At 46.5% G+C, this 14,690-nt stretch overlaps 1 protein-coding gene across 2 annotated transcripts; it reads left to right on the top strand.

The window, feature by feature from the left end:
• Nucleotides 1-647: 647 nt before the first annotated feature.
• On the top strand, nucleotides 648-14,606 carry Kap3 (kinesin associated protein 3). 2 transcript variants are annotated; one of them, XM_077639178.1, is made up of 6 exons: nucleotides 648-1,413; nucleotides 2,208-2,571; nucleotides 4,539-4,853; nucleotides 7,028-7,837; nucleotides 11,857-12,081; nucleotides 12,680-14,606. In XM_077639178.1, exons 1-6 carry the CDS (start codon nucleotides 1,115-1,117, stop codon nucleotides 12,794-12,796), a joined length of 2,130 nt encoding a protein of 709 aa, XP_077495304.1. In that variant the 5' UTR covers nucleotides 648-1,114; the 3' UTR covers nucleotides 12,797-14,606. The 2 variants fall into 2 exon arrangements, with proteins under 2 accessions (XP_077495304.1, XP_077495305.1); XM_077639179.1 differs by having other exon boundaries at nucleotides 654-1,413; nucleotides 2,233-2,571.
• The last annotated feature ends 84 nt before the right edge of the window (nucleotides 14,607-14,690 follow it).

Below are 14,690 nucleotides of genomic sequence, written 5' to 3'. Positions count from 1 at the left end.
TATTAATTACGCTGGGTCAGGTATTTAGGCGCAATGCATACGCATATGCAAACCACAAATTTTAGACACATGTACGGGCGACGTACGTCGCGGACGCGTATATCGTGTTTGAAATGGGTAATCCTCAGTAACAGTAAAGATTGTTAGTACGTGCTTTTAAATAGAAAATATTTAATGCCTGAGCCAGTATATAATTCGTGCGTTGAAAAAAAAAATGTATTTGCAGCCTTAATTTTGCTTCGTACAAAAGGCGTACCAGTAATAAAATAAAACACGTTTAAACTATGAACAAGATGAGGAGCAATCGGCACGTTTAATTTATATTCCTGCTTCTTAACCCTCTGAAAAAAAAAAACGCTATGCCATGCTTGCGCTATGCAATATCGCGGGGAATCGGCACTCGCAAGCTCCGAGTCGTCTGCTGCGCGCAGATGCAAAGTTGATGCCACTAATAGACGTATGTATTCACAGTCCCGATTTCCTTCCTCCTTCCTTCTCCTTACATTTTTTTTATTTCTCCCCTTCATATTTGCTTTGCTAACCTAATGCAAAAAACTCCCTGCGCATAATGCATCCACTTTTTAACTGCAGTATTTATTTGTTATATACCTACTATTTTTTAGTGTGTATGTAAATGTTCTGCTTGTGACATGAAAAGAGAGCAAGCTGGAAGACAGCAACTACTATACGTCTAGAACAGCCAGTAGCTTAATCCGTACGTCTGCTCATTTGCGGGTGCTAGGTTGCATTACTCTGGCCGATAAATGTGACATTTATATGCGTATTTTTTTTTCTCTAACAACGAAGGAAACAACAGCGTTTAGCTCCCTCTTCACATCGCTACCAGAGACAACAGCGCGACGGCTACAGCGGTGCGGGAATGACGTCTCCGCCTCGTAGACGCTTTGAGCCGGGTGACACGAGATCGATAAATTGTTTGGGCTGGAATTACCCGAACGGGCTCCCGAAACAGGTCACAGCTTGACTTCTCACGAGGGCAGCAAGGCCCCTGCTCTGCGTGGTGGTTATGGGCGCCTTGGTTGGGCCATAGGAACTGGCACGTCTCCGGGTCCCCCAGACGAAGAGTCTGCTGCCGCTGCGATGCAGCCCGACGATGTGGCACCGTGCATCAAACGGAACTTCCGCAACTGCGAGCTGGACGTGCACCCGACCGACAAGGCTCTCGTGGTCCGGTACGAGGTGGAGGCGGTGGTTCTCGGAGACGGGCCCGCCATCGAGCAGACCCGCGCCTGCCAGAAGCTCGTCCGCGTCAAAAGCCTCAACGCGTCGACTGACTTGGCGGCGCTGGCGCGTGAGGTGGTCGCTAAGTGCGACCTTCTGCACGAGTCCCAGACAGCCCAGGTGGAACGGCTACTCTCGTACCTTCAGCAGCGTCGCGACACCGGCAGCAGAGTATGGGCACTGCTCTCGCGCGCAGTGTGTTCTATTTGTTTGGTGCGCAGCACTATAGAGATTCAGCTTTCTGCTGGTGCAGTTGAAACAAAGCCTGCGCTGCTTTAAAGCAGTGGTGAAGACTACACGCTGGTGGAATCTGTTATGTTATTGACAGAACTGTCATATTGTCAGTGTCTGCTGTGAAAAAGCGTGATTGATTGGCAACTCATGAGATCTCATGTTCTGCAGCGGCCTTCTAAGTACCAGCGTATCCTCTAGCTGTCTACTGCATTTTCAGTTGTAGCTGACATTCTTGGTGTTTCTACTTCTTCAAACGAAATGCTTATTATTATCTGTGATGTTTCATTATTTCGAATGCAGAGACCATAATTTACGGGTTCCTTAATCCACACAGTAAGCATATAAGAGTTGTACACCTGCTACTAATCAGAAAGGGTTTTATGCACAGGCACACTTTCTCTCCTGTTGAAAATAATATTTAAAGTCACTGGCCAACATGTTGGTATTTTCAATGTTATGAAACATTGTTTGTCATCTTGACTTCATCAGTGACTGCAAAAGGTTTTGCAACTTCTGATGCCTGACCAAACTAACTGGATGTAAATAGTGCTGACCACTAGATGATGGTCATACAGCGTAAAACGTTTTACAGGACAATCTCTTGATCCTGATGATTCTGAAGCTATAGATCTTGTGAACATGCAGTGAAATAACAACTGGAAAGATTGTAGGTACCATACCTGAAAACTCTCTAAATTCAACCCAAAACATCTCTCTCTTGTGTGCTTCAGCTTGCAGTTGGTTTCACAATTGCAGCCCCAGACTGGATTCCAGTCAGCCACGCAGCATGGAGGCTTGTCACCGTCGGGAGGTCGTGTGGTGCCGGTGGCCAGCATGGCGTGCCTCGAGTCCTACATAGACATGCTGTATGAGGAAGCGGAGGACAAGTTGCGAGGCTCTGCGATGGTCCTGCAGTTGGCACGTAGTCCAGACAACCTCGGTGAACTAGCGGCCAATGACACTCTGCTGTGTGCACTGGCGCGGGTGCTGCGAGAGGATGGCCGTAGAGACACCCAGCTGGCCACCAACCTGGCCTATGTCTTCTTCTGCCTGTCCACCTTTTCACAGTTTCACCCAGTCATTGCCGAGTACAAGGTGTGTCCCCCAGCCCTGAGCCAGATACGCTAGCTACTATTCTTTGAAATCCTAAAAAATGGCCAAAAAAAATTGAATTTTTGGGAATTTTTTTATCTACTTGTATGCCTCGTTTTTCATGCTGTCCCGAAGTTTTGTTGCTGAAATTGACCGGGAAGTACTAAAAAAAAATTGTTTTGTGAAATGTAGCGGCTCTTCTTTAATGCTCAAACAGTGGGTGTTTTTCTCCATTACAGTTTTCTGAATAGGTACTCACATTGCAGAGCAGACTTCATGCTTGTTTGATCTGTTTTGATGTAATTTGTTTTGTTACCGTCCTAGGACCATAGGGCATGTCAAATCATTCTTTGTTTTTCAAGTCTATGAATTTTAGATTTTTTCAATGAAATTTTCTTCTCACCCTAGATATGTCAGTGGGCACTGCATCACAGAAATATAAAACGAAAATTTATGCTTTAAGAAAATTCTAATTATGTCTTGACCTGTAGCATGCTAGTAGGAACACAATGTATGTTGAACCAGCCTTCTGCCATATTTTTTACAACTCTGCAGCCTTTTCACAAAACTCAGAGGATAAATACATGTTATAAAACGAAATTCTAGAGATTTAACTGTGAAATGTGAAAGTAGTAATAAAATTTCATGTAAATACTTCAGGAATCAAAGAAGTTTTGCTGAAATCCCCTTGAAGAGGCACTGAGAACAAATTGAAGTTGGACCTGTTTCGATAGATTATCATCCAGTGATACTACCTCTAGAAACATAGCTGCTGCTGCTATGAGCTAGAAAAGGTTTAAAAAAAATAAATACAGAAGAAATACAGGTGTAATCACCTCCGGCCATTTTTGCAGGCATATTGCAGTATGTCAGGACCATAACCGCCTTTGTCGTGGTCAGGACACTTTCTAATGCGACGATTCCTGAGGCAACGCTGCATTGTCATTCACTTTCAAAGACGATCACAGAGTCCTTTCCTGTCCTGATGTCACGGGTTTTAATAGAGCGGCAGGAAAAATATGAACTGAATTTTTCATACAATAAATGCACCTTCAATAGCCAGAAAATGCCGTAGAATCTGTTTTTACTCGGAATAAAAACTGGATGACCTTTGAAGGAAGACCACCAAGAACCTGCCACGGATGTTCCACGGACCTGTTTTGTCCTGCTGACCAGGCATCACATGATGTCCCGCTTTCGCCCTATCAGATCCGTGGCAGGTCCGCAGCAGGCGAGAAATGCGAGAGCATTTTTTGTGGCGATGAGTTTGGCTACTGAGACCAAGGTCATAGGATCGGAGTCCTGACTGCAGTGGCCGCATTTCGATGAAAGCTGTGTGCATAACACGGGTGTGCCGCAGCATGGTGTGTGTGGTCGAAATCAATCTGGTGGCCTGCACTAGGGCGTCTCTCACAGCCCGCATGCAGCTCCAGCTCATTAAATGCCGCATACCATACCAAGCGCAGGAGGGTAGCGCTGTGGGCCTGTTGGTCAGGCATGTTGAGGGGTGGGAAAGATGACATTTGACACTGTGCAAGGAAGGGAGCAGACAGGATGAGCACTACCAACAACTTTTAAGTTTATTTGAAAAAATTGCATGCTGATGAAGCTGAAAAGTGCGTGCGTGCACAGGCTGTTGCTATAATTACAGAGAAATGGGCAAGTAAAAATTGGCATGTGCAACATTTTACATTGAAAAGGTAGTCATTCGGAAACAAAAAGGAACAAAAAAAAAAGAGAAGGAAGACTTCTTAAAAACGTTTTGTGATGTGACTGTCCGGAAGAGAGCCTGTTTAACTAAAAGCATCATCATGTGGTCGCCTATGCACCAATTGTGCACGGCTTTTCGAGTGGCTGCAGCTTTCATTATCTTTCTTTCAAGTTTTTCCTCCCCCGCTGCCAATGACTGTGGCTTTCCTAACTGCTTGCAGTACTGAGAGAGATTGGCACCATTACCTTACTTGTCTCAGGTGGGCTCCATCTGTCTGGACCTGGTGGAGTACGAGCTCCGGCGGCATGCACACTGGAAGGAGGAGCTGTCACGAGCCCCAGACGATGAGCGCAGCCGGCGCAAGTTTGTGGGGCTGACACGGCGGCAGGACCACCTGTTGCGTGTCTGCCTCTACCTGCTCCTCAATGTGGCCGAGGAGTCGCGCAGCGAGATAAAGATGGTCAACCGAGGACTTGTGCCCATGCTCGTCGAGTGCCTTGAGCGGGAGCAGACCGATCTGCTCCTGCTTGCTGTCTGCTTCCTCAAGAAGCTCTCCATCTACTACGAGAATCAGGTGTGTTCTTTGTATCGGCAACATATGGGTGCTTTCTCAGAATGTAAAAGGTGACTGCATTTTACCAGAGTGTAGAATGACCTATGTGTGTGTAAGGTGAGTGTAAAAGACAGTGGAAAGGTGATCAGAGTGTGAAATGAGAGTAAAAAGGTAGTAAAGGTGACCACAGTTTAAAAGGCAACCTTTGGAGTGTAAAAGATGAAGGTGACCATGACAGCGAGATAGAAGCACTCCCAGTTCTCCCAGTTACAGGCTTGACCAAATGCACACTTTTTGTACAACTGTTTATATTTATTTTTTATTTGTTTATTGTTGCAAAAGCAACATTACGCCAGCCAGGCAGCCAGCTCGGCTCGTTGCGTGGTCGCACTTGAGCCGTATGCCATGGCCGACGAATGACCTTGAGCCACTCTTGCCTAGCAACACCGCAGCCGTGCTCCAACAGATGGTGCCGCCGTTCGCGCTCGCTCCACCAGATGTGCTCAAGAGACGGCAGAAGAATGCGCCGCATGACTCGAGAAGTGTCGTAACGAAGATGCGGCTAGAACAAGTCGTGCCACGTTCCGGAGTGACTCTTCAACTGCGGAAGAGACCGGTTTGAGCTCTCGAGAGCGTCGGAATGAGACACTGCATAGACAACGTGCTGAGAAAACGAAGCTTTCGCAATTCAACGAGGCTTAACCAGAGCTAAACCACAGCAAATTTTTTATTTGTTTGTTTGTTATTTAGATCCTTGAAGGTATTGGTGAGCGCTACCAAAATACGGAAACGGACGAACACACAAGAAAACACAAGACAAGACACAAGACATTGCAGTCATGTTGTGATCACTCCAGCATTCTGAAAGGCTAGGAGTTAGGATTTCCCAGGTTTATTCTTCATCATACTCGGAGACTGTTGTCTGACGTCATGTCTGGCATTGACATTGAGAGTGCCTTCTTAAAAAGCAATTGTAGCAAGAAACCTTGTCAGGCTAGTTGGGATCACTTGAGCACTCTGCTTCCAAGCAAAGGAAACAGATCCTGATAGCATCTGCTTTTAGGTTCTAGGTACTGTGCTTGAGCAATATCAATTCTGAATGCCTGCTGCAGGCGTTAGATTTCACTTTTATTACTATGCGGCGCACCACCCAAGCACTTCAGCCAAGCCCAGCAGGGGTTGAACATTGCATAGTTTATTTGACAGACAGCTACGTTCTCTTAATTATACTATAGATGCATGCCTGAGGGCATTGCATGGACATGGCACCCTACATAGAACTTGCCTTTGGCGCGCTTAGCTTGTGTGCTTTCTGCAACCATCTTGGACAGAACAGAGAGTCGGGTGAGTTGCCAAGAGCTTATTCTGGGAGTGCTGAACAACCCCCTCACCAGTATTAGCACACACGCCATGTCCCTTCCTAGGTGCGCCTTTTTGTTCTTCTAATGTTGGCACGAGGCTGTACCTGTTGTACATTTGTGGGCTTCATGACTACGCTTGCTGGACATACTGGAGCCACACAGTTTGAAAGGAATCACTACACATGGATCAAGAGCATAGCAGATTCTCACTGCACACAAGCTTGTTTTGCTTTGTTCAGAACTGCAGCTGTGTAAAATTATAAGTTATGAGTTTTAACGCCCCTTAGTGATAAATGGACTATGAGGGACATCGTTGTGGAAGGCTCAGGATTAATTTAGACCACCAGGAGTTCTTTAAAGTGCGGTGCCATTGCACAACACACGGAATATGTTTATTTTGCCTTCATCAAAATATAGCCGCCATGGCCAGGATCAAACTCGCAACCCTAATACCAGCAGCTGAGCACCAAAGCCACTCGGAAAGCTGAGGTATGTTGTCTTTTTAACGGTTGTGACTCATTTTAGGTAGGGTTGCCACACACGTCACCAGATTTTCAATGTCGGGATTTGCTGGCTTTTCATGAGTGCACATAATTTCAAATTTTAATAGGTAAAGGATCACCACATCAGCAATAGCTGCTGCACTGCTGTGTCTGGGCTTACAACTACCCACTGCTTTACGAAACCTTTTCACGCAAGCATGTTGGTGCTTTGCAAGCAACCACTAATACTCTCAGAAGACGTTATGACTATGGCTGTACAAACCATTGAAATTCCCATAGTCACTTTTCTTGGTGCACTTAAAGTAACTTGGGCACTGTACTGCCATTTCAGGCTGAGATGGCACGGCTACCAACCATTGAGCGGCTTACTCCACTGCTGTCCCGGGAGCCATTGACTTCCGCTGTGCTGCGTCTGCTGCTCAACCTGTCCTTTGACCGTGCCCATCGAGCTGCTATGTCCACGGCAGGACTCATTCCAAAGCTCGTCCAGCACCTCATCAAGGAAGGGCGTTCCGTGGCCGACGAGACACCCGTGCTCTGCATCCTATACCACCTGAGCCTGGACGACCGGTGCAAATCTCAGTTCCCCTACACTGACTGCATTCCATGGCTGGTCCGGTGCCTCTTGTCAAGCCAGAATCCGCAGCCAGCACCACTGGCGCTTGCCATCAGCCTGGCTAGCCACCGGCGTAATGCCCAGCTATTTTCCGGTGCACTCGACAAGCTGTTGGAGCGCGCGTTACGGGACGCAGATGCCCTTTTCCTGCGCCTCGTGCGGACAGTGGCGCAGCACTGTGGATCTGCCCGTGGGGCCCCGCTGTCGTCTCGTGCAGAGGCCCTCTGCTCCGCACTCATACAACACTCATCAAGTGTTGAGAGTGACTTTGCGGTTGAGTGTGCTTCCACCCTGGCACAGCTGGAGGGGGGCCCCTTTGGTCCCCTACTGGACAAACTTTTGCCATGGATTCGTAGCTGTTTGTCCGAGGGTCCAGATGAGCTGCTGGTGCCACTTGTTCAGCTGGTGGCCACGGTGGCACGGAGTGGCGAGGCTTGCGCCAAGGCCGTCGTGCAGCAGGGACTGGTTGTCGACCTGACGGGTCTGCTCAGGGCAAGGCAAGAAGATGATCAGCTGGTGCTGCAGGCGAGTGTTTGTGGTCTCGGCAGTTCAGTGCCACTCACACAAAGTTTGTAATTGCCTTCTGTACACATTTTTAAATGCAAAAGCATTACTAGGCTATGACCCGTGTTTTGTGTCCGCAAAACTTGTCCGCACGGTGACGTCGTTCTGTGAAGATAAATGTGCAAAAGTTTGGCTGTGTTCGATAGTGCATGATGAGATCTTGTTGTGGGAAAAATTTGGTTGATGAGTTTTAAGTAGTTAATTAGGTAAACATGAAAATTACACTTAAACGCCACATTAGCCACGGACGTCGACATAACATCTGGACGTCACAACAGCCATGGACGTCAAGGAGGATATATAGAATATATGCTCCTCGGGACGTTGACACAACACCTGGACGTCACCCAATGAGGTCATGGTAGGCATACTGGCGTCGTGGAAAAAACCAATGTTAGAAAAAAAATAGAAAGAAAACATAAACTCCGGTATAAAAAATAAATGAAAATGAAAGCATGACAAAATTTCAAATAATAAACATTAAAAAATGAGGGAATAAAAGAGTAAAGGGACAGGCTTTTGCATTTCCACTCGTAAGCAGACTTAAGTGCAATCCTGTAATTTTTTTTGCTGTATATGAAAGGTCATTGAAAGGAACACCGAGGACAACTCCATCCAATTTTAACGCATTCGCTCTTATTAGCTCTTTCCTCAGTTTCGCCCTGTTGTCCATAGCGCCACCTGCCTGGGTTGGTAGGTGGTAAAATGGAGAGAGGTAAATTGGGAAAATTGGTTTTTGAGGGGATGAAATGGCACAGTAATTGTCTGACATCTCTGTGGACACTGGAACCACACCATAAGGGAAGGGAGGAAGAGTGGAGTGAAAGGAAAAAAAGAGGTGCCTTGTGGCGGGCTCCAGAATTTTCGAGCACTGGGAATCTTTAACATGCTCTAACATGGCACAGCACATGAGTGCCTTTGCGTTCCGCCTCCATCGAAAGGTGGCCGCTGCAGCTGGGTTCGAACCCGGGGACTCCGGCTCAGTAGAAGAGCGCCCTAACCACTGAGTCACCACGGCAGGAGACGGAGGTAAATTCCCCCTTTTAGGGCAAAGGAGGAAGAGGGAAAGTGGAAGAGGGTGGAAGGTGATGGGTGGCGAAGTGCAGAGAGGGAAGTCCTCTCTTCACTTTTAAGAGAGAGGGAGAAGGGTGGGAGGTGACAGGCTGCCTAATGGCTCAGGCGTCTGCCTCAGCTGTGGGAGGTTGTTGGTTTGAGTTTCACTGCCGAACAAGGATGGGTACAAGCATCCACAGGCCCGGGAAATGGCTTCTTTCTTTGCTGTCATGCCACACCTAACGCTGAAAACATTCGCTTTACAGACTCGCAATACCGTCCTGTGATCTTTTAGTATGCTGGCACTTATAGTGGCCATTCCCCACATTTAGCCGTTGTGTGTTTGCTTGTCTGAAGCCTGTCCGCAATGAACCAGAGGTGACCAGAGGTAACTAAGCATGACCAGTAGTAACTAAATGGTAACCTGGGGTGGTAGCCGGTGGTATATGATGGCGGCGGTTGGTGGTAGCTTGGCCACCTAGGTCACGCGACATTGTGACATCATTGCCCACCGGACTATAACCAAACTGCCCGCCATGGCAGGTGGCAGTTCAGTTAATGATTGGTCGTGAGAGTTTGCTTGGGAAGAGCAACCAGGGTCTCACAAGCCCCACCGGTGGCAGCACCTGCTATTGCAGGGCACAGGCATGATGATTAACCACTGCACCACTGCACCAGGAGTGGTATGAGGGCTCCCAGTGATCTATGAACATAACTTAGGGAATTACCAGTTTCGCATACCCTAATGCAGAGCTTAAGTCTGATTTCGCTGATCTTTGTTTGAAGCAACTCTGACATTGAAAACTGAGCCTTGAATTGAAACGTAAATGAAAACTAAAGAGCTAGGGTACCTAATTTACGCTTGTCCTAGCCACGCCAAATTGACCGTCATTTTTTTTCTTTAAAATTTGTTAGTATTCATGGCTTTGTTGATGTTTGTTCTCCAGCAAAAGATAGATTTATTGCTGGAAAAAAAATGGATTTAGGAATGGTATATTTTCTTCCCACCACTCGGTTCAGTCTCGTGATGTCAAGACTGAAGGAGACTCCATGATCACTGTTTGGAAGTTAACGGCAGTGTAGCCTAGCCTCAGGGATCTGCTTGAAAAAACAGTCTTAACACACTGAAGTTTCTTCAAAAAAATAGCCGGGGGTGGCAACATCATGTATTTCATTTTTTTAACCTTCTGTAACTTATACAAGCTCCATTTTCACTTCAAATTTGTTGTTAGCTACAATTAGTTCTCAGTGTGCCCTTAAAAAGAACAAAGGAATTTGCAGTGAATAGCATTACACCAAAAATGACACCTCTAGACTTTAACAGATTACCAGAGTTGAGAGATTTTGTTCAATGAGTTCTGTGTGTCTATGATGAAGTGGCAGGTATTTAGTAGATGTGCACTTCGAATTTATTTAGTTTACTCTTTCACCACCTTTCCAAGTAGCATGACAAAAACATGAGAATGAAAAGGATACGCACACAAGCGTTGCTTTTATGTGGATCTTTATGCTTGTGTCTTCGTCACACTTTTAGGGAAAATGAACACATACCGACTTGCTCAGTTCTCAATTCTGACGCATATCATTTTTTTCTGCTACCTACAAAAATATGACAAAATCTGCTGTATATTTTTGCAGTCTTATGTGTTATAGCAAAAGTAAACCAATAACATATGAGCGTGGTGGTGAGAGTCTCGTGTCTCGTGGCGTTTGGCTTCCACACACAAGTGTCTTGCAACAGCAGACACTGTTAATGTGTGACAATGGCGACTCAAATGAAAGTGAGCCAACCCACCCCGCTCAATTATCAGCGAGGCATGTGCATAGCACACAGGCATCTCTCATTTATGAAAGTGACACGCAGGTATGAGGATAAATGTTCTTTAATGCTCTCATACACTGGGTTGAACACGGTTGCGTGACATAACGGACGCTCCAGAAGTCGAACAGCATGGTGTCGCTTTCTTTAGGGCGACGAATTCGACTGTCTCCACTGTAAGATTTCCCGTCGTGTTTCAGGCTCTTAGTAGTGGCATAGTGGCACCATGATTTGTCCCCGTTCACAATTGCAGACAGGAAGTTGTCGCCTTCATTGCGATACCGGATCAGATGAGTCAAGGCAGCGCAAACCTCTCTCTCTTCTGGCGGTCGTTCAAAATCTCGAAGCGAAGGCCGTCATTTCTCCTGGAAAGGTGCTGTTGACTTTTTTTTTGATCACCAGGAGACCATTACTGATCGAATTTGCTAAACCTGGAGATACTGTCAATTGTTTCCGATTTTGGAAGCGCTGGATCGGCTGCATATCGCAATCCAGAATAAGCGACATGGAAAATTGACGAATGGGGTCATCTTACTCCACGACAATGCCCATCCTCACGTCGCTGATGTGGTTAACACAAAACTGGCAAAGTTCAAGTGGGAAACGCTGCAACGTCTGCCATACGGCCCAGACTTGCCGCCTTGCGACTTCCATATTTTCGGTTAATTGAAAAAACAGCTCAGGGGAACTAGATTCGTGTCGGATAATGACGTGAAAGACTCAGTTACAGACTTTTGAAGCAGCAACCCTAGGAGTTTTATGAGACGGGAACACTGTGACCTGTTTGTCAGTGGGACAAATGTCTAAATGCTCATGGAGACTACTTTTAAATAAAGTACCCCGTTTGTTATATATTTGCATTGGCTCACTTTCATTTGACTTGCCCTCATTTTAAGAATGTTCAGGACCACCAGTCTCTTGTACGTAGTACGCTATAACGCCACATGCTAGTGAGGATGGTGCATTCGAGTGCTGTGTGTCAAAGAGGTGCATCTCTCGCACAGTCTGACGAAAATTCCACAATGCCCTAGGTGCCTGTAATGCATTTGAAGTAAATAAGGTGGGCACTGTATCATAGGTATGTTGGGCGCTGCCTTCTTGTTTGCAGGTTGCGTACGTGTTTGACGCCCTAGTCAGCAGTGGTGGGCCCAGCGTGCAGCAGTCACTCGTGCAGGGAGCGCAGGAGGTGCCAGCTTACCTGCTCGACCTTCTGCACGACCGAAATCCGGAGGTGGGCCGTGTCTGCGGCCATGCGCTGGTCGTGCTGGCCCACCACTACCCAGAGTGGGATCGCCGTCTACGGGAGGCACGTTTCTGCTGGCACAATGCTCAGGTGAGGCTCACTGCCAACAGGGTGGTGGGAGTGCCTTTCTGCTTGTGCGGGCTTTCAGCGAGACTTTGTATTATAACTGGGTAGCTGCTCGACTTAACCATAAATCGGTGGGAGTCCTCATAGCACTGCCCTGGGATGGCAGGTACTGCCACCAGTGGAATTTATGCGATCCAGGTTGCTCTTCCCAAGCAACCTCGCATGGCTAATCATTAAATTAACCGCCACCTGCCCGGTTGCATGAGGACGCCATCTTTTATGAGTACCATTGAGTGTTATAACACACACACAGACATGTTTTTGCTCAATGGGGCAATGATGGCTTGCGCCTTAAAAAGAAATTTTTCATACTTGGGCTTTGCGATGACCTTTATAATGAGTGCTTATCTCGAGCAGCTGACTTACCTTTTTTTCCCGGCTTTATTCTGTTTGTCTTTGCATACATGGTTGCATTATAAATCTGTCATTAAGTCTTAATGGGTGACATTTAAAGCTAGAAATTCAGTCTCTTGTCCACAGCATTGCTACTTATTTCCCTCACATTAGGAAATCACTAATGTGTGTTTACTGCTTGCATGCGAATTGTCTTCTTTCCACCCAGTGGCTCGCAGTAGTGCAGTCCGGAGAGGTGCCGGAGGAGCACGAAGAAGGACCCTGTGAGCAGTTCCTGGACCGGTCTGATCTTCTTTCCAACGGCAGCGCCACCTCTGACCCCTAAGTTTTAGCGGTCCGCCGTTGCTTATGGTGTCACAGCTTGCGATGTGTCTAAGAATAAGCAGAGCATTCGTGCTGCTGACAGCTGTCTGTCCAGTCCAGTGTGCAAGAGCTTTGAAAAGAGGTGAAAAAGCTGATCTCTCAGTTATCAGTACGTAACGCAAGAATCGGGGACAATTGTTTGTGCTGGTGATTGCGCAATTTGTCGTGCTACGCAAGTGATGCCTCTGTGCACAGAGGCATGAACAATGCAATCAATGGTTTGCGCCGGTGTGTACAGAGAATGCCACTCTCCTTTTCTCGTCGTTTGGCTCTCATGTTAAAACGATGCCACAGGAGCAGGAAACCTGCCCTTAACAACTGTTGCTGCAAAAGAGAAAAGGTACGCACATTTTTTCAGGTTCACCAAGAGAAACACGCTAGACTTGTGTTCTTTCCTCTTTGTCGGTGAATTTGCAGTGGCTGATTTTGACCAAGGCGAAGAAATTATTTATGCAGTGTTGCCAGCATTACTATCTGGTGGTCAAAGGATATTTTGTAAGAAATGCAACAACTTGGCTGGTTATAGCTATAATACCTACTTGCTCTTCTAAACAATCTGCTGAGAATAGAGGACTAGTTGCTTCAATAAACAGGCCACTGAATATGTGCGACCAAGGGCATTTGCCAAGTTTTTGGAGAAAGCTTCGGTTATTATCAACTGCGAGTAGTTGTGCTCATAGCATAATAGGTATAAGCTAAGAACTATGATCTATAATTTATTAGTCACAAGCAAATGTAGTAGCATCGTGGCGCAGAGTACACCAGTGCATGTGTATCGAGATTTGATGGCAACATTTAAGGTGCTCTCAGCTGCTTTATTTATTTCATCCTTTCTTCCTGTTTACATCACCTGTCATAGTATGTCAACAGGTTTGAAACCTGAAGTGCCATACTATTACTACTCTCACAAAGGCCAAGCTTGAACATGAAGCTGATTTCCTTCCTATGTGAGAGAGCGAATCGCTAATGCAAACTGATGTCAAGGACTGCACTGAGCACAGTATTCTCGATCGAAGGAAGTGTGCTTTGTGTTTTTAGTATGGCACAGTGCTACAAGAAATTTCTGGTCCATGCAATTCATACAAGGTACAGTGCTGACACCGCTTTTCTGCCTTGTGCAGTGTTTCTCTGCATAATCCTCAACATTTTTGCCTTGGAAAGGTTTGATGGTGGTGGTCTGTCAATTTGCATGATTGCAGGAGTGGTGCAGTATGATCGTGTTGTGTTTTAGAGTGTACACACAACTGCATATGCTCATCAAGTGTAGCACTTTGCAAAATTAGCACTAGCTAAACAGAGCATTAGAAACATGCAGTGCCCTAGCTAGATGCTGGTGGGAGGCCCAAACAGTGGCCTGGACAGTTCTGATGTATCACAGGCACCCACTCCTCTGGCCGGAATTGTGCGTTTGTACACTCCCGTCACGTTCAAGCAGCTACACCACAACACTTGGCACTCGTGTGTAATCTGCAATGCCAGCACGCATATTTCGAAGTTCGCTTTGTACTGGTTTTGATACTCTAGTGCCGATAAGCTTCAGCTTAAGCACTATGCTGAGAGGTGCTAGTTGTTGTGGACAGGTTGCAGGTTTCTAATGTTCACATCTGTAAAAGTTTTTTTTTTTTTATTTTCTGCGAATCTAGCTGTTTGCACGGATCCTGCCCTGTACAGGTCTTGGCTGGGTGTCCCTGCCTATTTTTGCAAGAGCTTTATTTACATCACAATAAAATGAAAAATGAAAATAAACTTGGTTGGTTGTTGGGGAAAGGAAATGGTGCAGCATCTGTCTTGCATCCGGGCAGACACCTGAACCGCCCTAAGGGAAGAGAGAGAGGAGGGACTGAAAGAAGAAAGGA

This window comes from Amblyomma americanum, chromosome 10, assembly GCF_052857255.1.
Source record: "Amblyomma americanum isolate KBUSLIRL-KWMA chromosome 10, ASM5285725v1, whole genome shotgun sequence".
NCBI lineage: Eukaryota > Metazoa > Arthropoda > Arachnida > Ixodida > Ixodidae > Amblyomma > Amblyomma americanum.
The sequence above is the reverse complement of the archived record's forward strand: the minus strand, read 5'-3'. Positions and strand labels throughout refer to the sequence as shown.

Coding starts and splice junctions, on each gene's coding strand:
- Kap3 (XM_077639178.1), top strand. CDS start 1,115: ATGTGGCACCGTGCATCAAACGGAACTTCCGCAACTGCGAGCTGGACG. Junction 2,572..4,538: donor CAGTCATTGCCGAGTACAAG/GTGTGTCCCCCA, acceptor TACTTGTCTCAG/GTGGGCTCCATCTGTCTGGA. Junction 12,082..12,679: donor TCTGCTGGCACAATGCTCAG/GTGAGGCTCACT, acceptor CTTTCCACCCAG/TGGCTCGCAGTAGTGCAGTC.